This window comes from Papio anubis, chromosome 7 (genome assembly GCF_008728515.1).
Source record: "Papio anubis isolate 15944 chromosome 7, Panubis1.0, whole genome shotgun sequence".
Lineage (NCBI taxonomy): Eukaryota > Metazoa > Chordata > Mammalia > Primates > Cercopithecidae > Papio > Papio anubis.
The window spans coordinates 12,315,899-12,342,006 of record NC_044982.1 but is presented as its reverse complement, the minus strand read 5'-3'; the positions used below and the strand labels follow the sequence as shown (position 1 = coordinate 12,342,006).

At 34.4% G+C, this 26,108-nt stretch overlaps 1 protein-coding gene across 5 annotated transcripts in view; it reads left to right on the top strand.

The window, feature by feature from the left end:
- The window catches only part of PPP4R4 (protein phosphatase 4 regulatory subunit 4), a 106,481-nt gene that overhangs the window by 46,810 nt on the left and 33,563 nt on the right, over nt 1–26,108 (top strand). The window contains exons 4-15 of one of the 5 annotated variants that reach the window (XM_009212180.3): nt 5,903–6,006; nt 9,216–9,363; nt 9,873–9,946; nt 12,301–12,407; nt 13,232–13,339; nt 16,237–16,358; nt 19,034–19,156; nt 20,150–20,319; nt 20,649–20,768; nt 23,346–23,423; nt 24,304–24,387; nt 25,084–25,266. In XM_009212180.3, coding sequence (XP_009210444.1) covers nt 9,243–9,363; nt 9,873–9,946; nt 12,301–12,407; nt 13,232–13,339; nt 16,237–16,358; nt 19,034–19,156; nt 20,150–20,319; nt 20,649–20,768; nt 23,346–23,423; nt 24,304–24,387; nt 25,084–25,266 — 1,290 coding nt within the window. In that variant the 5' untranslated portion in view covers nt 5,903–6,006; nt 9,216–9,242. The other 4 variants (XM_003902209.4, XM_009212182.4, XM_021941517.2 and 1 more) reach the window with 4 other exon arrangements.

Here is a 26,108-nt window from a genome sequence, read left to right as displayed (position 1 = left end):
GAGGAAACAATAAGAGAAAATCTTTGTGACCTTGGGTTAGGTAAAAGTTTCTTACATATGACTCTAGAAGCATGATCCTTAGAAGAAAAATTTGATAAATTAGATCTGTTCTTCAGAAGACACTATTAAGTGAATGAAAAGTCAGAATGGGAGAAAGTATTTATAAATCACATAGATGACAAAGGACATGTGTTCGGCATACATAAAGAACTTCTCAAAACACGATAATAAAACAACCCAATTTTTAGAAATATGGAAAAATTTTTAAGATGCTTCACCAAAGAACATTTGCAGATGGCCAGTAAACATAAGAAAAGATGTTCAACATCATTAGTCATTAGGAAAATGCAAGTAAGTCTCCAACACACTTGTTAAAATATCTGTACTAACAATAACAAAAAAAACCCAAAAACAACAATTGACCATACAAAGTATTGTGGAAGATTGTGGAGCAACTCAAACTCCCTTACACTGTTGGTGGGAATGTAAAATGGCACAACAACTTTAGAAAACAGGTTCTCAAAAATTTAAACATACATCTACTATATTACTCAGCTATTTAACTCCTAAGGATTCAGAGAAAATGAAGCATCTTTTCATATAAAGTCTTATACATGGATGTTCATTGCAGCTTTGCTTGCTATAGCTAAAACTGGAAACAACCCAAGTATCAGTCAACCGTTGATGGGTAAGTCAATTGTGGTATAACCATTCAGTGATATAATGCTCTGTACATATTCTGGTTATGTGTTGAAATTTCTTCTTCCACTCTGTGGCTCCTCCTGATGTTTTAGATTTTATTTTGTAAACAACATGATTGGATTTTATTTTTTAATCCAATCTCACACTGTATTTTAATTAGAATATTTTCCCATTTACATTTAATGTAATTGCTTAGGTCATCTTATAATTTGCTTTTTTGTTTTGCCAACCGCTCTATGTTTCTATTTCTCTTATTTATTTTATTTGAATTGATTAAGTAGTTTTATTATTCCACTTTCCCCCTCTTCTGTTAGCTTGGAAGTTACAGACTCTTACTTTTCTTGTGTTAGTGACCTTAGACATTACAAAAAGGACATATTATCAAAGTCAAATTTCACTGGTGTTTTTACTGTCTTCCCGATAATAATACAAGAAGAACCTTACAGTTCTCTATTTAATCCTCTTCTGACTTATATGTTATTGTTGCTAGCTATTTTATTTATCTATGTCAGGTCTCCTAGATATTGTTGTTTTATCTAACCAATATCTATTTAGATTTACCCACATATCTATCATTTTTTTATTACCTATAGTATTTCCATTTGGAATCTTCTTTTTTTTTTCTGCCTGAAGAACACCTTTTAGTATTCAGTACAAGTCTGCTGGTAACAAATTATCTTTGTTTTTGTCTGTTTGAAAATGTCTTCCACATGCATTTTAAATAGATGTTTTTATTAGCATAGGATTTTACACTGTGTATCTGTAGATTTCTAGAAATATGGAAGCATATTTATGGCTTCTTGACTCTGTGGCTTATTTTCTTTGGCCAATTTTGGAAAATTCTCAGATATCTTTTTACATGTGCCTCTGCCTAATCTTCTCTCTCTCCTCCTTCTAAGACTCCAATTTCATATATATTAGATATTTTTATAGTATTTCCATGTCCTTTATCTTCTTTTTTTCATTTCCATCCTTTTTTGTTTGTGATTCATCGATGTTTTATTCGAATACACCTTCTGTCTCACTAATTCATCTGTATCTAACCTGATTTTTATTTTGATTATTGTATTTGTCTAGTCTAGAATTTCCACTTAGCTCTTTAAAATCTGCCATGTTTTTTATATCTTAGAGAATTCTCTGTTGAAATTCTCAATTGTATCTTTTATCCTCTTGAACCATGTATGTATCATATAGCACCAGTACCTGGAGCTCCTTTTGGTATGTGTATATTTTGTATTTTTTCTGCTTATTATATTATCTCCTCCTGTGTGTTGAAATTATTGATTATGTGCTTGGTCTTGTATTTGACAAACCTTTTGTAGAAATAGTTTGAGGCCTAGGATGATATCTTTCTCATGAAAGGAATATGTTTTCTTCTGGCAGACACCTAACTGCACTAGCAGTAGAGTCTTACTTAACCTGATTTCAGGTACTGGATGATTTGAAGCTGGGCTTCAAATTGTTGGTGTGACATTATGTTTATAGTAGCAGTAGCAGGATGGTGGAGCTTACATTCTAACTACACTGTTAATTCTGTACCTAAAATTGTAATAACAGCTAACAGCGAGAAGTACAAGATGCTCTAAGAGCACCTAATAACAGGTAATCTCCTCTGGGGTGTTAGAGAAGGCTTTGCTGAGAAGTGACAGTTGACATGTATGAAGAGAAATAATTAGACGAAGGGCAAGATAAGGGCAGATAGGAAAGCAGACATTCCCAGCATTGAGAAGGAAAGAGAAGCATGCAGATTGAATGCAGATTCAAAGAACTGAGAGAAAATCAGTGTGCCTAGAGCATAAAGCAAGAGGAGTTGCTGAGACAGTGAAAAAGCCCAAATTATGCAGATCCTTAGGTGCATTATGTAAGGGAATATTCAAATTACGGTTTTAAATGCTTTGAAATCTCATGCTGACTGTAAAGTCAAAAATGAATCAGAAAAGAGTGATGTAGGATGGAATGGAAGGGATGTAGTGGGTGAGGATCACTTGGAATCTGTTACCCTTACCTGAGCAAACCTTCAAAATAGCTTGGATTAGGGTGGAAGTAGTCTGGTTGGAGAGGTGGACGGATTAAAGAAATAAATAACAAAACCAGGACTATGTGAGCAATAAAAAACCAATAGTATCAAGGATAACTCCTGAAATCTTGGTTTGTAAACCAGGTGGGTAACAGTGGCACACACTAAGATAGGAGACTAGAGAAAGCCCACATTAGGACAAGAGACTGGAGGAGGCCCAGGTGTCCAAGGAAATACCATGAGCTCAATTTTGAACTTGTTGCCTTTGAGACACCTTTGAGACATCCGAAGTAGAGATTGCAGAGAGTTGTATATACAGATCTGATACTCTGAACAGGTCTGCCAATAAAAAAGTAAAATTTGTACAGATTACATTTAAAGTCATTTGTGTGGAAGAGATTGTCTACAGAGAAAATGAAGACCAAAAGTGGAGAACTGCTATTGGAAACATAATTTTACACCAAGAAAATAAGGAAGCTTAAGAACTAGAAGTATAAATTGAGGACATATATCACAAGGGTTTTGGTAAAATATTTAATTTTAAGTTCCTGATTACTTCTAATGTATCGTTAGAAAACAATCAGTTGATCTATGTGGATGTGGAGATGGTGACAGGGTATGGTAGAGGGGTATGTGTGCTCAGAGAACCTATGCAGGTATATAAATAGAAATGTTGGGGTTAATCTCATTTTAAGATTAAATCAAGAAGGAATAATAACAGGAAAGGGAAAGGGAACTTCCTCTTTCAATAAAGGCAGACTAGGTAACTCTAATCAACTCTCTTGGCAAGGATAATTTTTAAAGCTGAACAAAACATAAAAATCATCTGCATACAAGCCTATTGAAAGTAACAAGGTAGTAAAATATTACCCTTCCAAGATCTAAGAGACAACAAATATCCAGAAAAGTGAACATGTAATTTGGGGCCTGCTTTGGGCCTGGGGGTATTTGCTGATTCTAGAAGAGGGTCTTGAGGGACTGAGAGCCTAAGTGACTTCTCTGACAGCCTTGCAAAGTCCCTGGTAAGCCCCTCTGCAGTAGGAATAAGGGCAATCCTGAATAGACTGTCCTTTGCAGGGGAGGACAGCCCAGCTTCAAATCATCTAGTACCTGAAATCAGGTTAAGTAAGACTCTACTGCTAGTGCAGTTAAGTGTCTGTACATTGTTAGTCCTGCCCATTGCTGCGTCTCTAGGTCTCTAGCACCTAGCAGCACAGTGCCTTGAACATAACTGAGCATTTGAGTGAGCGTATATAGTCAACAGGAATCACTCAAATGAAGAGATCCTTATCTTTGGCTTCTTTCCTATTTCCCAGAATACATAGTATGATGCTGGGACTTGAATGAAATTAAAATGATATTATCTTCAGAATTAGATTTTCTTTGGGCTACTTTTGAGAGAGATTAGGATAGAAGGTGAAAGTATTATGACTGACTTGGGGGGAAAAAAGTCCTATTTCCTCTTGCTTATAGATATTTGCTAGACTTTCCATGGCTGCTTTTTTTCTAAGAGAACTGTGTATAATTTTTGGAAAAAATATTGAATTAATTAAATATTACTACAGTGAATCATTTGGAAGGAATGGTTCTTTATAGCTGTAACATCCATTAAAAAGATATTTCTTTGAAAAGCACATCCTTTCTTTGCAAAGTTTTGAATTGCAGGTTATTTACATATTTTAAGCCTAAATTATGAAATTCCTGTGATTCTAATTTATTACGTTTAAAAATGACTTAGCAGAGTACTGCAGCCAGAAGGCTCAGTTGCAAAACCGTGGTCTTTAAATTGATTTGTTTGTTTTGGTGTTCTTATGATTTTGCATGGCAGCATATTTTATTGTATATTTACAATAGTTACATGATACTTACTATTGGTATTTCCTTTATGGAAAGAGTTCTTAAGGATATTTTTATGTGTACCTCCTCATGAACCTTGCTAGTCACTGAAATACAAACTTAGGAATGGTAAAACATATCTCCCTTTGTTATTTCTGTTTATTGTCTTCACTTCATTTTCCCTCTCAGATTTTGATTTTCAGTGATCTCATCTAGTCCTTTACACCCTTTATTTTAGTGGTGGAATGTGGCAATCAGGGATAGGGAAAATAATGAGGTATAATCATTAAAGGTATCTTAGAACCTGGCATATTTCAATTATTCATATTTAACCTATTTGAAAGTCTTTTATAAATATGATTTTATAATGAAGAGGGCTGTTACACTATTATGTTAATTACTAAAAGCTCCCACATTTATAATCTTTAATACCCCAGATATTTTATATGTCCCAGATATTCAGTATTTTAATATAGAAGTCCCTATTATTCAATTTCAAAATAATCAATACTATCTCTAAAAATACACAGATATTGTGTAATTTTAGAGTTCCTTTACTTTTTACTAGCACTATTCATGATAAATATATTTTTCAGTTTTATTCAGTAAGATTCTGTTCAGAATCTGTGAAACTTAAATACTTGCTCTTTTGGAGTAAGCCAATGATTTATTTAATGCTTTTCTATGTTGTGTATTGTAAGGAGAAATATCTTCCTGATGGATATAATACGGGCTTGTTGGAGACAGAGCTATTTCCCTCCCTGCAAGGAATGTATTATGTTGTTTTACAAAATGCTTTCTTGCACCACTCATGCTAACTAAAGAGCGAATTTAAACACAGACATGTTTACTACACTTTCCTTCCTTGAATGGGTACAGTTTTTAAAACTTGGAAATGTACCATTAACTCTTTTTTTTTTTTTTTTTTTTGAGACGGAGTCTCGCTCTGTCGCCCAGGCTGGAGTGCAGTGGCTGGATCTCAGCTCACTGCAAGCTCCACCTCCTGGGTTTATACCATTCTCCTGCTTCAGCCTCCCGAGTAGCTGGGACTACAGGCGCCCGCCACCTCGCCCGGCTAAGTTTTTGTATTTTTTAGTAGAGACGGGGTTTCACCGTGTCAGCCAGGATGGTCTCGATCTCCTGACCTCGTGATCCGCCCGTCTTGGCCTCCCAAAGTGCTGGGATTACAGGCTTGAGCCACCGCGCCCGGCGTACCATTAACTCTTAATGTCTCATTTCATTTTTGAGGAATTCAAGTTGGGATGCCAGCCGTACTATAGTAATGTAAGAGGAATGGTAACTGGCATTAAGGCATGCACTTAAGCAATAGAGGAATTTACTTTTCAGTGTCTTCCAAGGTCCATGAGGATGCACACTTATTTATCCAGAGAGTATGGATCTCACGTATGTTTGTCCAGAGGGTGTGACTCTGTGGAGGAGAACACTTACTGGTAAGTATTGAACTCTTATTGTATTATGTTTCAGAAAAATATGTTTAGAAAATCAGTTGATTTTTAGCAGTGATGAAATCTCTTAGTCTGTGCTGGTTTCTTAACAGTGGACAGTCCCAGATGTTGAAGTCAGCACAACAAGAGAAAAACCCAAATCCTGATAAGACTTGAGGATTTTTCGAAAATTAAATGCAAAATAGTTGGGGCAAATGTTGCTGCGGGAGTCAAGACTAAGTAATACAGTAAGAAGATATGAAGTTGGAGAGCTTCTCATGTTCTTCTTTTGTATAAAGTTTGCATACGTACAAAACCCAGGACTTTAATGACTTTAAGAGGGGGCAGAATTGCATCTCTTGGAATTTAACAGACTCATGTGAACTGGAATGTACACTGTGGCCCTCACAATTGATTTTAATATTTCTTTGCAAAGTCCTTTCTGTTTCTAAATAAAAGCTGTGCCTTCTGAAACCTGTAAGTGATGTATACTGGCCACATCAAATCTTTTAAAAGTGTTTTCCAAACCCAAAATTGTTAGTGTGGAACAAATGTTTCTTTTGGGAACACTAAAACAAAGGGGTATGGGAGGATTGATTTCAGAGACCAATTGCTGCTTCTGCTTTATACTCTAACATTCTTACCCTCTTTCTCTCAGCCAAGAACTCTTATGATATGTAATTGGCTTTTGGTTGAAAAAACATGTAAAATAATGTTTTTGTGTGTGATACAAAAGTTTAGAATAAAACAAAAACAGCCACTCTAATATGTGGTAGGTTTTCTGGCAATTAACCATAGCACATAGATATTTGCCACAGGAAATGCCACTGCCAGATCTTCCACACCATGACATGAAGGCTTAGCATTGTTTTAAGTCATGCCTTAATAAATGATGAATGGAAGTGCAGAGTCCGTGAGTAAGAATTCAGTGCTTAGGAGTGTTTTTGGCATCTGGTAGACAATTGTTTGTTAGAGTTGCCAGTTATTAGCTCGCTGGCCTTTATCAAAGTGCTTTACTATTTTGTTTCTTCTGCTGTAGATATCCCTGTGTTATCTCCTATTGTGATGACTGGCAGTGTCCCACTGTGCTAAATCAAGAAGACTGGATATATAGGTCCAAATCATGGTTATGGAGATGTTAGGGTGGAAGACAGCAGTGTGGACATGATAGAAAGAGGATTGAGAATACATTTCTATGTGATCCATTTTTGCTTTGCCTTCTGTCTAATTCTGCCAGTTCCTAATCTTTAGGACTCACCTCAAAATCTCTTGAAGCCACTTTTTAGAAGATGTGCAAAATGTGTGTGTAGGGAGAGAGCATCAAGAGCAGAAAGAGTAGGTGAGAGGGTAAGAGATATTTAGTCACCCAGCAGCTGCTTACTGAATGCCTGCTGTGTGCTAGGAGATGGGGATACATGAAGCTTGTGGTCCAGTTGTGAAAGATAGGCCATAAACAAATAAACATGTTGTATATTGGATGATAGTAATGAATAAACTGGTAAAGGCGGGTAGTGAGAGCTGGGGTAAGGAGATGAACTCAACTCGAAGTAGGGTCATCAGGGAAGGCCTCATTGAAAAGGTGGTATTTGAGTAGAGGCTTGAAAGAAGTAGGGGAGCCAGCTATATGGAAATCCAGGAAAAGGGGAACTGAGAACACATACTGTAAGTTGTTAAAAGGACTTTGACCTTTCCTTTGAGTGAGATGGAAGCCCATTGGAGAGTTTTGAGCAGAAAAGTGACATTATTTGACTGATTTCTTAAAATAATTCCTTAGGCTACAGTGTAGAGAATGGATAATAGAGGGACAGTGATGGAATCAGGGACTGATTAAAGGTTTTTTGAGTAATTGAGGCTGGAGAAGATGGTGACTTGGACTAGGGTGGCAACAGGAGAGGTGACTAGTGTTCAGATTCTGGATCTGTTTTGAAGGTAGACCCTTCAGGATTTGTTGGCCTTTTGACTGTGGGGAGTGAGGGATTGAGAGGAGTTAAGGATGACCCTGTAGTTTTTGGGCTGAGCAGCTGGAAGGGCAGAGATGTCATTTACTATTTATCAGGATGAGGAAGATTACAGGAGGAGCAGGTTTTAGGGAGAGATCAGTAAAGGTGTGAGCAAATGAGATTCCAACTAGATATCCAAGGGTAATGTAGACAGAAGACAGTGGATATAAAATGGTAATTATTTAAATGTTCATTTTGCACAAGTTGATAAATCATAAAAGTTCTATTTAAATGATTTAAATCTCCATGAATATGTTGCTGTGATTCACATTTTATCGATTAGGAAATAATGCAGAAGGATTAATATTCCTAAGATCACTGATATGAAACTTTGTTTTATGACTAAGTTCCAGGTTCTACTGACTTTATTATATTATAAAATAGGCATAAAAGTGAAATTTTCATTATTGCCATAATTGATTAAACAAGTAATACTTCTAGTTGCCTTTACATTACACACACACACACACACACACACACGCTCTCTCTCTCTCATAGAGAGGTATAGGTAATATCTTTGAGGCTTATGTAGAAAGATAGTTTTTTTGACCTTTTGGTGTGTTGAAAACATACTATAATGTAGGTTTTAATTTTGGATATACATTTTAAAATTCTTTAAATGGTAAATGGAGATGGCTATGAATATAATTAATTTTTAAAGCATATTCTTAAGAAAATTTCTTTTGAAAACAGTTTACTTCATGATAATTTATGTTCTCTTCAGTTGTTTAAAGGCGAAATATATTTGCATACTCAAGTGTATTTTTAATAGTAGAATGTATGATGTTTATTTTTTGAAACACAAATACAAATAATGGAAACACATGTGATTGTCTGAGCTTTGACATTGTTCTAGGCAGGATGACAAACTGTCACAATCCAAACAGGAAAACAGAAATTAAAATCTATCAAAAGTTTCTACTCTGTTGCTTAAAGGTTTATGTACTGTTTATATTTTTTATTCAATAAAGTGATAGAAAGTTACTTTATCTTATAAAATCCTAAGACACTTAAATTTTGTGTAGTCTAATAAGTTAAATGATCAGGAGCAGATTAATATAGTTCTCTTCAATAAAGTAATAAGTACATATCCTTAAAGGTCTATATCTAATTTTGTGGAATATGACTATTTAGTTTCTATAACCTTGGATTTTTAAAAATTACAATTTGTGATCTCTCATCTATGTAAATAGAAAACTGTTTCTGATTATACAGGAAGCCCTACATGTTGCAGGAGTGGAAATGCAGTTAACGGCTGCGGTGTCATTTCTGACCATTCTGCAGGACGAATCAGTGTCAATTCATTCATATACCCACTCATTCCTCCAAGTCATTCTCCTGCATCTGGAGCACAGGGACACAGGTCAGGGGCTGGCATGCTTAATTATAGACTTGTTTATTGTTTTTTGTATATGACCATGATATTATATAAATACTGTTAGCCTGATGAGGATAACTGAGTAAGGCCATGCTGCCTAGGAGTTGAGCAGTGAAATGACTTAAAATAGTTATGGCTGTCTTCTTATAAAACCCACAAAATTTAATATCCTTGGAAACTGAAGACCCATTAATTCATCTTATGATTTATACTTTCTTCTTAGTTTTTTTCCTTTTCTAGCAGTCATGTTTATAGTTTGTACAATAAAACAGCAAACCTTGCTTTAAAGATATCTTACCAATACTATTTTTTTAAAAATATAAAAATTTTCTAGATGTTGACTGAGACAAAATAATAGAGAAACTTTTTAGAATAGTAATGAAAATAATTATTTCCATTTTATCATTAAGTGCTATTGTAACTATTAATGGATGAGTTGAAACTGAATTTGAAGTGAGACTTTTAATTTAGTACGTTTTATCTGTGTCAACCAGGTGTCAGCAATGCATGGCTGGAAACTCTTCTGTCTGTTATAGAAGTATTGCCAAAAGAAACCCTACGGCATGAGGTAATACTTTCATGGGATAAATACTAATGAGTAAGTGACTCTAAGGTTTTTTTTTTTTTAAAGGTTTATTGTCAAAAATGGTTTTTAAAAAAGAAAGTTGTTTTTCATTTTGAATGTAACACGTGCACATTGTAGAAAATTTGAGAAATATAAAATATAGAAGGAAGAAAAAAGAATTTGTAGTTCTGTACTTGTCCACTTTTAAGGTCCTGATGTATTTCCTTTCAAATTTTTTTCGTATATATGGTTGCTGCTTGCCATATCAGTGATCATACTGAATTTATATATGGTTGTTTTTCATTTAGCCTTACTTTCCTATATTATTTTAAACTCATTTGGTAGTAGCTGCAGAATATTTTACTTGTTAAACATTTAAGCCTGTTTTCAGGCTTATATTTTACTATTGAATAGGACATTAATGAACATTTCTGTAGAGCTCTTCCTGTTTTTCAGATAATTTATTTAATTGTAGCTTTCAAAAAGAAATTAATGGATCAGAGGGCATTAATATTCTTAAACTTTCTACTAACAATATGTGAAGATGCTCTTTTCCTGGACTTTTATCAGCAATAGTGTTTCTATTTAATGGGCTAAAAATGGAATTACATTTTAATTGGAATTTTAAAATTATTGTGCTGTTGAATATTTTCTCATATTTATATCAGTTTCTCTGTATTCCTTTGCAATTGTTTGATCCTATCCTTTAATCACTATTTATATGTGCTATTTACCTATTATGGTTGCCAATTCTTTGTTATACTTACAAGTATTATTCCCAACATGTTGTTTGCCTATTAATTTTCAACATTGAACAGCATACTCTTCCCTAAAGGTTTTAAATAAATTACAATGAGAGAAGAAGAAGAAAATGGAAAGGAAATGTATCCACTAATGAAAAGATTTTGTATTCTTTGAACATTATTTCTATATATATTTCTTTCCAAATATGTCATGATTGAAAAAAAGAGTCATCAGCCAATGAAATGTCCTCTACTGACTTCATTAAGTATCTTTGTCCTTTCTTTGTCTTCATAGTTTATGGTCCTATCACAATGCTTAAATATTGGCTTGAAAATGGGAAGATTTTCTAGTTATAAGGATGTTTGCATACTATCTGATGCCAAACATCTAGATGATTATGCATATTTAAATGTTGAACGTAATGTAGACATGTGATTTTTATATTTTTTGAAAAGCCATATGCTGTATAATGCAATTTTTACTCTAGAATACCATATTATTTAACATGTGGTTTCAAAGATTTTAGATATGTAATTCTAAACTTTTCACTTCTAAATTATCAATGCATATTCAGTAATTCCAGCTACTTTGAGAGGAAACAAGCCAGTTGACTATAAGAGTCATAGAATTTTAGAAATTAAAGAGATCTTAGTGGGACATATTCTAATTTCCATTTTAAATAGATGAGAAACTGGAGATTAGAAATAGCGAGTTATGGCCGGGCACGGTGGCTCACGCCTGTAATCCCAGCACTGTGGGACGCCGAGTCGGGTGGATCACAAGGTCAGGAGATCGAGACCATCCTGGCTAACACGGTGAAACCCCGTCTCTAGTAAAAATTAAAAAAAATAAAATAAAATAAGCTGGGTGTGGTGGCAGGCACCTGTAGCCTCAGCTACTCGGGAGGCTGAGGGAGGAGAATGGCATGGAACCCGGGAGGCGGAGCTTGCAGTGATCCCAGATCGGGCCACTGCACTCCAGCCTGGGCGACGGAGTGAGACTCCGTCTCAAAAAGAAAAAAAAAAAAAAATTGAGAAATAGCGAGAGTATTTGGACAAACTAAAGAACTGGGACTGGAATCAGGGTCTGATCTTCATAGTTTTTTATAGTCTGTCAGGCTGTTGTAGTATTTGAGTGCCCAATATATACATAATGCAATATCAGACTTGGCTTATTGTATTCAAATGACATAATTATTTAATAGGATTTATTTGAAGCTATAATGTTTTTCATCCCATTAGGATAAATATAAAAATTAATCTATATGAAATAAAAATACATTTCAAGGTATTTAGTCATTAATTTGCTTTTTTCTTTTTAAAATATATATTTCAAAATTCTGCTTTTATCTGTGCATACAGAGCATTGTAAAATCACCGTTAACTTTACTTCGGTTTTTTTTCTAATTGTTTTAATTGCATAATTTGTAATTATCTTTACCTTAATAACTCAGAAGACAAAATAATCCAAGTTATTGAGTCATGAACCTCAAACTGTAATTCAGATTCTTTAAAAATATTTAGAACATTAAAATACTCTGAAGGAAATAGCTGACATGAGTGGCATGAATGTATAAAATTTTGTGAATTTTTTTCTCTGAATTTTCTCTTTAGATTTTGAATCCACTTGTTTCCAAGGCACAACTTTCCCAAACAGTCCAGTCTCGTTTAGTTAGTTGTAAAATTTTAGGAAAATTGACCAACAAATTTGATGCCCACACGTGAGTATTTGTGTGTAATTTTTGGTCTACTTTATTACATTGATTTAAAATGTATAATGACTGTATAACAATATATTTGTATTATTTCATACTGCATACAAATTTAGTTAACTATTTTAACTTTATAGAATTCTCATGACAGAATTTACTTATTCAGATGCCTTTCTTTTCAATCTCATAACCTTTCAGAATTGATAAGCTAAACTATTTTCCTACTTCCTATCTTAATCTTCCCTATCTCATACCAAATGTAGTTTTGAGGATAAAATGGCATTACCTTATTGACTTTCAAAATGGGCAAACAGCATCAAGATAGAATTTCTGCTTTTATACACTGTTGTTGTGAATTTGTTATTTTGAATAATCTAACTTACTTTGAAGTTTTATGGAGCATGTGTATAATTCATGTGCTACTTCTTGCCTACTTATTAAATACCAGATGAAAAGAATGGAATGTTGTGTAACTGTGATACAAAAGTAAAGCTGAGGAATATTTTGGTTGATGGTTGCTAGACTCAGATATTCCACTGCTACAGCCTTTTATCCTAGCTATAGACATTTCAACTGCCAATCCAAAATTAACCATTATTTTTAAAAGACTGTGGTATACATAATTTACAAGTAGCTAATAACATCCAAATTTAATAAGTAGCTAATAACATCTAAATTTAATAACATATGTAAAATACATTGTAAAGTATTATTTTTTCTATTAAAGTACATTTGTTATTATTAAGGTGAGTTAAGATTTTATTGATAATTGTTTGGGAATATTATTCTGAAACACTCATTCATTTGCATGTTTCTTTTCTCCCCGACTTCAGCATTAAGCGAGAAATACTTCCTCTGGTAAAATCACTCTGTCAGGATGTAGAATATGAAGTTCGATCTTGTATGTGTCGGCAATTAGAAAATATAGCTCAGGGCATTGGGTAGGTATACTTTGAATTCCTTATGCCATTTCCATGAAAGCATGCCATCGAAAGGCTATATTTGATCTTTAAAAATGATCATAACAAGTACCTCCTCTATGTCTGGATTAAAAGAGTTAAAGAGGAATGTGCTTAGCATGGTGGTAGGTATTTGATTAATGTTAATTTCTTTTTTTCTTCTTAGTTGCTTAGTTATTATTCCAGACACCTAGATTCAGGAAATGAAAGATATCCCAATATAAACCATACTTGGAATATGTTTGACTGGCTATTCTTTGACTATATTATTGGGTCATTTCAGGTGGGATTGCAGTTGTCCCTCCATGTCCTTGGGGACTTGGTTCCAGGACCTCTTTTGGATACCAAAACCTGAGGATGCTCAAGTCTCTGATATAAAAGAGTGTAGTATTTCCATACGGCTTGTTTATATCCTTCCACATGTTTAAAATAATCTCTAGATGCTAATAATACCTAATATAATATAAATGCTATGTAAATAGTTATGCTGTATTGTTCAGAAAATAATGACAAGAAAAAAGTCTGTACATGTTCAGTAAAGAAGAAATTTTTTTTATTAATGTTTTCTATTCATGGTTGGTTAAATTCACAGATGCAGAACCTGCAGATGTTGAGGACTGACTACACTCTAATGGAAGACTTTCTATAACTTCTGTGCAACTTCAGGCTTCCAATATTTGCTTTGTTACTCTCCTTGTTTTATGGGTGCCTGAAGCTCCAGGAGGGACATAGCAGCCAGTCTCCTCAACCATAAGAACTGATATCATTTCAGTCTTAGAAGTATGATATTAAAGGGAGTCTTCCCTCAAAACCGTCTTGGGAAAGCTTTTCTTTTAAAAACAAGATTCAAAATTGGTGCAAAAATCATTGGAACCTCTCATTTTTAGCAGAAGTTGCTCTGATTTCATCTGGTTCTTTGTTTCACAAGCTAGGGCAATCAGATTGTGGTCATTTGTACCTTTGTTAATTATTTATTTATTTATTTATTTATTTTTATTTATTTATTTATTTTTGTTGAGACGGAGTCTCGCTCTGTCGCCCAGGCTGGAGTGCTGTGGCTGGATCTCAGCTCACTGCAAGTTCCGCCTCCCGGGTTTACGCCATTCTCCTGCCTCAGCCTCCCAAGCAGCTGGGACTACAGGCGCCCGCCACCTCGCCCGGCTAGTTTTTTTGTATTTTTTTTAGTAGAGACGGGGTTTCAATGTGTTTGCCAGGATGATCTCGATCTCCTGACCTCGTGATCCGCCCGTCTCGGCCTCCCAAAGTGCTGGGATTACAGGCTTGAGCCACCGCGCCCGGCCCCTTTGTTAATTTTTTAAAATATCTGGGCCAATATTTAAGGTTCTGAAAAGGCTTTTGAATGTCACACAGGGTATAGTAGAATGTCACACAGGGTATGGTAGTGTACTCTGTCCTGTGTCCACTCTTACTAAATAATATTTAAGTGTTGTGTTGGAAGTTTAACACAATTAATGAAAGAGTTATTTGTTATGATTATTTTCATTTTTAATGCCCAGAAATAATTAAGTTGAATTTGCATCACTCTAACGTTTTTTAAAAAAACTCTGTTTAAAGATTGAATGAAAATAACTTTTACTATAGAGATGAAATTATTTTTCTTAAACTATTTTCTTCCATTGTTAATAAATTCAAGGATTTCAGTAGGTATACAAATATATTCTGAGCAAAATTTATATGAAATAAATTTTTATGACTTTTGGATATGTTCTGTCACATTTTACTCTTTTACCTCCTCTGTCTACATCCTGTATTTGCCTAATGTTTGTGAACTACTGGTAATGTTAATATCTGTATCTGTATGACCGAGATCAATCTCTTGGAAACTTTTTTTTTTTTTTTTGGCACTTCAATTGCTCAAGTCCTTGTCTTTGTGCTATGCTGTCTAATATGGTAGCCCCTGGTCACATGTGGCAATTTTAGTTTAAAATAAGGAAAATTAAAGAAAATTAAAGCTTTAGTTCCTCATTCATAATGAACTTATTTTAAAAAATGCTCAGTAGCCACATGTGGCTACCCTATTGAAGAACACAAATGATAAACATTTCCGTCATTGGAGAAAGTTCTACTTGACAGCATTGTCTTAGAGTCGTTGAAATTTGCCCTGAATTTTTAAAAGTTTTCTACAGCTCTTAATAACTTTCTTGGACTCTATCAACATCTTACTTCAATTATAATTGATGCCATTTTCCATCTTGTACCCAAGAAAGCTACCCACATAATAAACCTCTCCTTTATCAAAGTGTTTGTCATTACAATGACACCTTATCATGAGGAATAAGCAGACACAAAGTGTTGAATAAGAACTATTTGTGACTGTCTTATAAATATTATATACTCCCTAAAAGCATTTATATTATATTTCATTCTTCTAGATAGGACACCTAGAGTAATATATCATCTTCTATATAGAAATTAGTTACCATAATGTCATGTATGAGGTGAATGGAAAAATAATTTATACCGTGAAATCTAGATAAAAATACATTATTTAGGTTTCTGCAGTTACTACTGATAAGTTTTTCTAATTAGTCCAGATATTTGCTGAAGTTGCTTAAAATGGAAAACTATATTATAATTTATAAAGTTTAATATAAACTCTTAGTTATTAAGATTTCTGTAGGTAACAATATTATGCTGGGGGAAGTGGGATTGATTTAAATCATTATGAAATTACTATTAATGTTTCTTATATGTATGATATCCTTTCCCCATAAGACTGAAAGCTTCTGGAGAGCAGAAACAGTATCTTTATGATTTTTCATATTTTCTGCAGCAACTAGCCCAGTCACTGGTTTTTAGTAAGTTCTTGCTACACATTTATTGATTTGATTTGTTTTCTTCTATTGCTTACTGTGCAGGACAGAACTTACAAAAAGCGTGGTGCTCCCTGAATTAATAGAACTTTCTAGGGATGAAGGCAGCAGTGTACGACTTGCAGCTTTTGAAACTTTGGTTAATCTGCTTGACATATTTGATACAGGTAAATCATGTGGATACATCTTTGCTTCTGAAAATAGTGTTTTTCTATATGTTTTATGTCACTAATCAGGAATAAAAGTAGATTTAGAATTTCTTATGTTAAGCCTCCCTTCCTCTCCCTCTTTTTATGATTCATTCTGTTTTGGTGTCTTCTTGGCTTTCACTTTTACCTCATGGTGTCGTAGTCCATTTTGTGTTGCTATAACAGAATACCTGAGACCAGGTAATTTATGAAGGAATTTATTTTGGCTCATATTTCTAGAGGCTGGGAAGTTCCAGTTAGGCAGTCCCATCTGACCTGTTTCTGATGAGAGCCTCATGCTGCCTCATAATGTGGCAGAGGAGTGGAAGGGGAAGCAGACCTGCAAAAGGGAGAGGGAACAAAAGAAACTGACTTTATAACAACCTGCTCTCCAGAGAACTAACCCAGTCCCACAAGAGCTAACCCAGTCCCTTGTGAAGGAGACCTCACTTAATACCACAGGAACTTCACCAGTCAACCCATGAGAGTGGAGCCAGTGGGTGGACCCATGCGACCCCACCTCTTAAAGATTTCACCATCCACTATTGCTGCACTGGGGCCAAGCCTTGACAGGCATTTTGATGGGAACAAACCATATTAAAACCAATACCACATGGCATACAGTGTTGCTGCTACATATTCCATCTCTCTTTTCTCCCATCAAAACTTAACTGACTTGTGTGTATATAGGGCTAAGAATTTGACTTTAACTTTTTCACCTAATTGACATTAAGGCAGATCCTGAGACATTGTCTACATGAGTTTCCTCTCTTTAGTAATATTTTAATGCTAGAAATCTCATGGCCATTGGGGGAGAAATTTGGGATGGGATATTTGAGTGGGAGAGGGTAAAGAGATATTCCTTAGTGTTATGTAAATCATGTCAGAGACAGTTAACTGCTCTACTGAATGTATGACTAGACTCTTGACTAATGCTGGACATTAGTTATCAGTAAACATTAACTATTTTGATAAAGTGAAATTTGGAGGGGTAAATGTCAAGTACTTAAGTACAGAATTCAATTGTGTAATTATAGTATTACATTTAGTTGGATTACCAACATTTTATCTGAACTCCAGGAAGCCTCTTAAAGATTATTGCAATATGGACAATAATTGTGTTTGGATTTTCCAGAACAGTTATTTAGACAATATGACAAACCAGAGGAATAAAACCTCAATACATGATAAGTGAATGAATAAATCTTTTTTCCTCTAATAATGGGGCATCCCCAGGCTCCAAACTAGAACCTTGCCATCATCTTTGATCTTTTCCCTTTTACTGCCCACACCCATTTATCACAGAGCTGGGTCTAACTGTGTTTGTGGCTTTATTTCCTACCATTCTTTCCCACTCCTCTTGTGTCTGATGCTCCAGTCCCACTTGCTTAGCATACCTTCTTTCACACCTCTAGTCTTTTCTCATACTTTTTCTTTCTCTATTGTTCCTTCCCTCTATTTTTCTCCTAGCCAACTCCTTCTGCTTCTTTAGTTCCCAGTTTAAATACAGTTTCCTCCCTGATATCTTTCTAAATCCCTGGCACCAGGCGTTGGCAAACTATAGCCCTTAGACCAAATCTGGCCCACCCCCTATTTTTGTGAATGAAGTTTATTGGAACAGAGCCACACTTATTTGTTCACGTATTGTCTGTGGCTGTTTTTGTGATACAAGAACAGAGCCGAGTAGTTGGGATACAGCCTGCAAAGCCTAGAATATTTACAAAAAAGTTTATAGATCCCTGCCTTATACCAGCTGTTAAGGCAGTGATCACATTGTCTTACATTGTTTGTGTTTGGCTTTTTTGCTGGTTTGCATTTCTCAAAATAAGAGACTATTTATTATTCATATTTCTATTTCTACTTAGTTACAAGGCTTGTTCTGTAAGAAACACAGTGTGTTGAATGAATGTCATTTAACAAAAATAGTAGATATAACGCCGAAATGTAATGATAATAGTAATAATAATACTCATAAGCCTGTTACAGCATTTTACTTAACATTTCCAGATAATAAAGAAGTGATTCATTTCTGAAATTTAAGAAAACTGTGAGAAATTTGGAGAGCATTTAGAATTGAGAGTTAAATATCCCCACTATGTCAGATACTTGTGACCTAAGCAGATGTACTCAAAGAATCGATTAATATTTTAAAGAAGAGCCATCTAAGAAGTAAAAGTGATGAAATTCAATACATAGAACATATTATAAGCTAATATAATTTTAGTAAAAAATGAAATGGTAAAATGGGCTTAAGCTGCAGCATGGTATGAGATGTGTGTAAAAGAGAATAAGAAAAGTTTCCTTTGCTTACTATTTATTTATGTTAATGGTATTAGAATTCTTTTAGTTATTCAGACTCAAATCCTCAATCATCTTAGCTTTTTAATTCATAGTCACTCTTTATATTCTGTTCCCAATGGCCTGCAATCTGAAGTCCAAACCCCTTAACCTGACATTAAAGTTTTTGATCATTTCAACCCTCTTCTTAGCCCTTTTTCACCACCCACCTCCATCATCATTGCTTTCAGGTATTTTCTATTACCTATGAGGCTAATGTAGTAATTTTTCTTTCTGGAATTTGTGTGTATTAGTTTCCACATGTGCAGTATGGATGACTGAATTTAAAGTATGTATTATTTTGTTTTGTTTTCCAGATGACAGAAGTCAAACTATACTTCCCTTAGTGAAATCATTTTGTGAAAAATCTTTCAAAGCAGATGAATCAATTCTTATTTCTTTATCTTTCCATTTAGGAAAACTATGTCATGGACTATATGGTATGATATATCCTAAGAATTTGAGACTGTTTTCCCTTTTTTTCTACCTTAGTCATTAAACTTTGGCTCTTCAGTTAATTGTAAAGCCTAGCTCTCAAGTATATAAAAATCTTATGAGATCTTAGAATTTTGATAACATCATTTAGAGCACATTTAGGAATGACTTTTTCACCAGTAGAACCTGTTTGAAAGAACAATGACAGAATAAAGTAAACATAGCTCTTTAAATCTCTGAATATTTTATACTTATGTATTATTTGGTATGTAATAATAGAAGCTCAGGCTTATTTACTATTTGTATGTAGTAAGTATACACTTATTAACCGTTTATTGAATAATTTATTATATCATTAGAGAAGTTCAGCTTGGGATGTGGAATAATAATACCATAACTCTTGGCATTTTGAACACATAGTTCTTAGCTTACTATATCAGTGTGAGATTGACTGTTTAATAATGAACTCATAACAATATATTATGAGTTTCTAGCTCCTCGAGATACTTGATGAATGTGGAACCATTCCATTGATTAAAAATGTTTTGAATTTACTTTGCTGTCTTTCAGATTCCGTTTTTAAGCTCCTTCCCTGCAGAGACACATACACACATGCATGTGTCTTTTCTGCCAGCAATTTTAGAACATTTACTATAAGAAAATAGCAGATGTACAAATAGCCACAATGTTATTATTAGCGACATTTTAGTGGCCTACAATATGATACATGCTGCAGCAATTAATGCAGGCATAGTTCCTGCATTATGTAAGTTATACTTTTGAAATTAAAATATTACTGGAATTAACATGAGGTAAAATAATGTGATCTGTTAGATTCTTAACAGTTACTCTTTTCATGTTCCTTTTATTTGTAAACTATCTGCAACCATTTATTTAAGTATTTGGCTTCAATTATATTTTTCTTGTACTTTGATTTTCCCTTTTTAAATTTTATTTTCGATTGAAATGTTGAGCATAGGTTTTTATATTTGTTTTAGGAATTTTCACTCCAGATCAGCACTTGAGATTTTTGGAATTTTATAAGAAACTTTGTACATTGGGTTTGCAACAAGAAAATGGACACAATGAAAACCAGATTCCACCCCAAATCTTAGAGCAGGAGAAGAAATATATTTCAGTACGGAAGAACTGTGCTTATAACTTTCCGGTAATAAATATGTATTTATATTTACTGAGGATTTTTATTATAACTTTAAAATAGGTGCATAGATGGCATTCAAAATATTGCCATTTTTGACACTTACTGCTTAGCATTATGTCTAGCGTGCATAGTACATACAGAGTAAATATTTGAGAAATTTATATATCTGTGTATAAATCAGACTGATATACACATATTTGGATCTTCCAAATATGATTTCTAATTAAATTACAATTCAGAGAACATGATTTCAATTTAAGTGAGACGATTATAATATTAGGTATTGATGCATGTTTTTCTTTCCTTCCCACTCATCTCCCTTCCACCTCCACCAGGCCATGATTGTTTTTGTTGATCCTAAAAACTTCCACATGGAACTCTATTCTACATTCTTCTGCCTTTGCCATGACCCTGAAGTACCAGTCAGATACACTATTGCTATTTGCTTTTATGAAGTAAGTCTGAAGACTTAGTATCACTTTACATTTGTTGTTAATTCTACCTATGTATAGTAGATGATTTTGTGCTTGTAGATTATAAGATATAGACTGGATATCTCTTTCATGTTCTAGTCTTAAATCTTGTTTAAAAACTTCCATAATTTTCTTCTTTTTTAGTATGTTTACAGAATCCATTTCCATAAATACATGATATTTGTGAATTCTTTTATTAACCCATTCATTCAGCATATCTATACCAAGTGTTTACTTTAAACCAGACATTGTGGTAGATATGGGTGATGCAGATTTTAAGGTAAAATCAGTTTTTATATGCTTTATAATATTTACAGTTAACTTTGCACCTAAACTTAAGCGCTTGAGAACCAATAGAAAATTGAAACTCATTAATTATTTTTACTACAAATGGATGGTGTTTCATGAGCATGGCTTTTAGATTCTGCTATTATGACTCTCTATAAAGTACGAGCAAAAGTAAGTTGAAACTTTTATCATGAATTTAACTTTTGAACCCTTGAAGTTGAAATTTGGGGCATGTTTCTTGAATGACAGCAAGAAGTGCACGTATGCCGTGGTTGCAATAAATATGGATAAGCTATAACTTTCAAGCTCAAAACTGACGCATAAAAACCTCTGGATAGGCCGGGCGTGGTGGCTCACGCCTGTAATCCCAGCACTTTAGGAGGCCAAGGTGGGTGGATCACGAGGTCAGGAGATCAAGACCATCCTGGCTAACACGGTGAAACCCTGTCTCTACAAAAAATACAAAAAATTAGCTGAGCGTGGTGGCAGGCACCTGTAGTCCCAGCTACTCGGGAGGCTGAGACAGGAGAATGGCGTGAACCGGGAGGTGGAGCTTGCAGTGAGCCGAGGTCACCCCACTGCACTCCAGTCTGGGAGACACAGCGAGACTCCGTCTCAAAAAAAAAAAAAGAAAACCTCTGGATAAGTGGTATAAGTTCTTATTCTCAGTGAGAATATTTCACCCCCTTCCTTGCACTGCGTTCCTGTGTCAGGGCACTTTGATTTTCTACAAGTGTGCAGGATATCCATCCATAGCATCATTATAAATGTTGCTTAGATTCTTTTTTGGCTATTGGGTGATAGTTTTACTTTTTTAAAAGAACACTTTTTCTGGTATGAATGAAATATATATGCATTATACAAAATCCTGGATATCTTCCCTTTAAATTAAAGTATAATTAGTTAAAATAATTTCAGTGCTGCAAAATTATATCATCTTTGTAAAACACACCTGTAGAACTCTGCTTTTTAGGAGGAGTGGGGATAGGGCAGAGAGCACTGACCAGCTGAGCAGAATATTCACCTCCAACATGCATTAAATGGTCATTTAGGCTTGGTTACCATGTCCACATGTACTTGTTAGATCAGTGGTCTCCAGAGACAGTTGTTCAAGATTGGGGTCTGAGAATGCAGTATTTATGCAATTTTAGACTTTCTGTTTTTTCTCATCACTTTAATATATAATTTTATTTATGTTTTATAGTGGACATAACATAGCACCATATAATTAAACATATGGAAATGTACATATGTATACAAATATGCTTTCACTGGTGGAAGTGAGTTTGATAATCATTGATCTATATTTGCTGGGTGGCTAGTTTTCATATTCTACCACAATCATACCATGTAGGTAGTGTAAAAATGATGTGCCTCTCCATAAAATGAAGGGCTTGTGTAAGTTTTTTTTTTTTTTTTTTTAAAGTAATGAAAATCCACTGGTGGATTTAACTTTTTCTAACAGTGTTAATGCTAGCTTCTGATAATTGCTTTACTGTATTCTTTGTTCTTATTTTTCATAATAATAATATTTTGGAAATATTTTCGACAAGTCAAAAACAACTGTGTTAGAGGAAAGAATTTTAAAACACTTTCTTTATCCAGGGACCTTTTTTTTTTTTTTTTTCCCAAATAAAACTTTAGTCAAGCCCAGTGTGTTTTAAAAAGAATAAGATGAAGTAGAAACTGGTAAATCCACTATTGTGGGCTCCGAGTTTATCTGGAGGAGACAAAAAACTGCTGTTTACAAGGGGAACTGTGTTATTCGAGACTCTCCCAACTCCTCTCATGCTGATTAAAGTCTTTGATGGGGAAAAGGAAAGTTGGTTTGCTTTCTTAGAAGTTATAACTACCCCGGTATCACTGTAGGCCTTCAGTAGAAGTTACCCTCTGGGAAGTTCTGAACTCATATGAATACTTGCATGCCCAGGATATCCTTTAAGACCCTGTTGGCTGCTCTAAGACTTTAAAATGTGAACTAGAGGCCCCTGTGGGCTTGTTATTGCTGTTGATGTGAAAGTTATGACTCTGGTAAATCCCATTCTTTTGTATTTCCTCACCCCTGTGTGTGTCCACACACTCCAGCATGTCACGAGGCAGACTAGAAAGCTGGTTATTTGTGCCACTAATTTTTATAGAATCTAATTTTATATGTGCATTATAACATGGCTTTTAGAAGAAATATATAACAAGGATGTATTTTTAAAAATTGTTGTAACCTGTATCTGTCTAGTAGTCTTACATCTGAGAGACTTTATTGCTATATTTTAGGTGTCTAAGCTTCTGAATTCTGGAGTATATTTAATACATAAAGAACTAATAACATTATTACAAGATGAATCACTGGAGGTAATATTTTCTTACTCTTTGATGTTTAATTCTTTTATGTTTGGTCAAATATACCAATGCCTTTTCTCCCCTACTTCTTGAAATTTTGTGAACTCTTTCAGCTGACTAGCTCCAGAAGCTTCAAATTGTTGTACCACTGTATCATAAACTGGATATTGGGAAAATAGTTTAAAAAATTAGGTTTTAAAATATATTCAGTTTTAAAACTTAGTATATGCATATTTGTTTATTAAGAAAAATTTAGGAAGTGCCAAAAAACAGACAAAAGAATGCCTTTAATTTCAATTACTGTTACTATTTGTTTTCTTTTTCTTTTTTTATATGAATGTTCTTTTCTATATAAAGGTTTTTATTTTACTCAATTGTAATCATATATCACATTTTATAACTTTTTTCTCTTGCCACTGTTTGTGTAGTGTTTTACCACTTAATATGTACTTACAAAGACTTTGAAATACTTTATTTTGATGCTATATTTAGATATTCCTTTCACCTAAATGTTAGTTTGCCAAAGCGCAACTCACGAATATTTTGATATCACTGAGAATATTATCCGATTTAAAATACCTGTCAAAAGTTTGGAGGCAGTTTCTGAACATATTAGTTTTGTGGAAGTAGCTGTCTCAGATTTAGACTATTTGAACAATGTCAAGAGGCAGGTATACTAATCTCTTTTCGAAGGTTGGCCAAGGCAGTTGATCACGTTTCTAAGACTTTTCAGCAAGAAGATGGCAGAGTAAGAAAATACAAATACCCAAAATGTTGTTTGGGGGAAAAAAAAAACCCCACTATTACTATATAGAAATTGACATGTAGAGTAACTAATCTAGAAAAAAACCATAGTAATCACTATAACAGTAATAAATATCTCTGTTAAAAGGTACTAGATGCTCTTATAGATCATCTTCCAGAAATCTTGGAACTTATGTCTACTGGTGGAGAAAGCAGTGTTCAAGAAAATAAGGTAAACTTCATCTTTCAGAAACATTCTGAGCTGTGTAAATATTATCCTACTCTACAGGGTGTTGTGAGGCATCAATGAAAGAATGTTTGAAAAGCATGTAAAATAGTGCATGCCACATAGCAGGTAGTCAGTAAAAACCTATTAGAGTATGAACAGCTTGAATTTCCTCTATCTTTCTTACATTAATAATTTTAAATTACCATGATCGTTGTTTATTGTCTTTGGAGTTTATGTTCATATTTTCATTTTTCATTAGCATTAATGATTATTCCAAGAATAGCAAATAGGACAAAAGGGTAGAGATTTATTCTTTATTATTAATTTTAAGCCACTGTGTAACCTAAGAAAAGGGTAGGAATTTAGGAGGTCAAAGCTTGCTGACAGTAATATATAATACATTTTACTGTAGTTAGAAAAGTTGCTATGATAATCTGACAGGAAGAAGAATGAGTTGCAGTTTTTATTTCAAAATTTGGTTCACAGGAATCATACGTTTTACTTAATGATTTCTTTTAAAAGTGTTTGATTTAGTCAGATAATTATCTCCTTGTGACAACTAAGGTATCTCCTAAACTCTGAAATGAGAAGGAGTATTCCCCTCCCCAATGTGTTACAAAACTGAGTAATTTTACTGAGTGCTGCAATTTATTTATTTATTTATAATTGATTTGTTTTTTGATGCGTTTCATTTTTCAGTTATCTTCTCTGCCTGACTTGATTCCAGCACTCACAGCCGCTGAACAGCGAGCTGCAGCCTCTTTAAAATGGAGAACTCACGAGAAGCTACTTCAGAAATATGCCTGCCTGCCACATGTCATATCAAGTGATCAGATTTATTACCGTTTCTTACAAAGAATGTTCACAATCATGATGACAAATGTGAGCTCAGTACCTTTCATCTTATTCTTTTGAACTCATGGTTGAGTCTGGAATTATCAAAACTCTTCATATTTTCAAAATAGTGGAACAAACTCAGTTCATTCCATTCTCCCTAGGAGGATGTCAGCTTCCTAGGTCCAGAGGAGGGGACTCAGGTTTCCCTTTCCTTCCCCACTAGGTCTCTCTCTGTGAATCTTCTCTCTAGCTGGAGAGAGGAGTGACTAGGTGGCACTTTCACCTATCCTTTGATTATATACTGCCAAGAACAGGGTAGACTCACTTCAAACTTGAAATAGTTCTTCTTAAGAGGAAGGTTGACAGGACTCAGTGACCTTGACTGCAAAGGACCTTCTGTTCTGATGTGCACGTCTGATACATCCACACCCTTAATGTCTGACCCCAGCTATGCTGTTTTGCCAAGGCACCCCTTAAGCTTCCTGCTATAAGTTTGGTTACTTTTATAGTGTGGCAGTGGAACAGAGAAAGCTTATACAAATACATGGATGCCCTACTATTGATAGCTTTATAAATAGTGTTAAAAGAAAAAAAAAAAGACTCCTCCCTCAAAACAAGGTGGCACTCAAGCCTCCCCACAAAGTTGTCTACTTTTTTCACAGAAATTTCCAGGGGGATTATTTAACTCATAATTCACCTTACATTTAATATGACATCCTATTGCAATTTTTTGAAATATAGAAACATTCCATGGCTCTGTTATCTGGGCACAGAAGGCTTGGGACAAGCCCAACTGGTCAGGCCTACCTCTGGGGCAGATGCTGAGTTGGGGGAGTGCAAGCTGGGTGGGCCCCACACTCATCTGCTGGGCTGAAAATCCTGGAGTG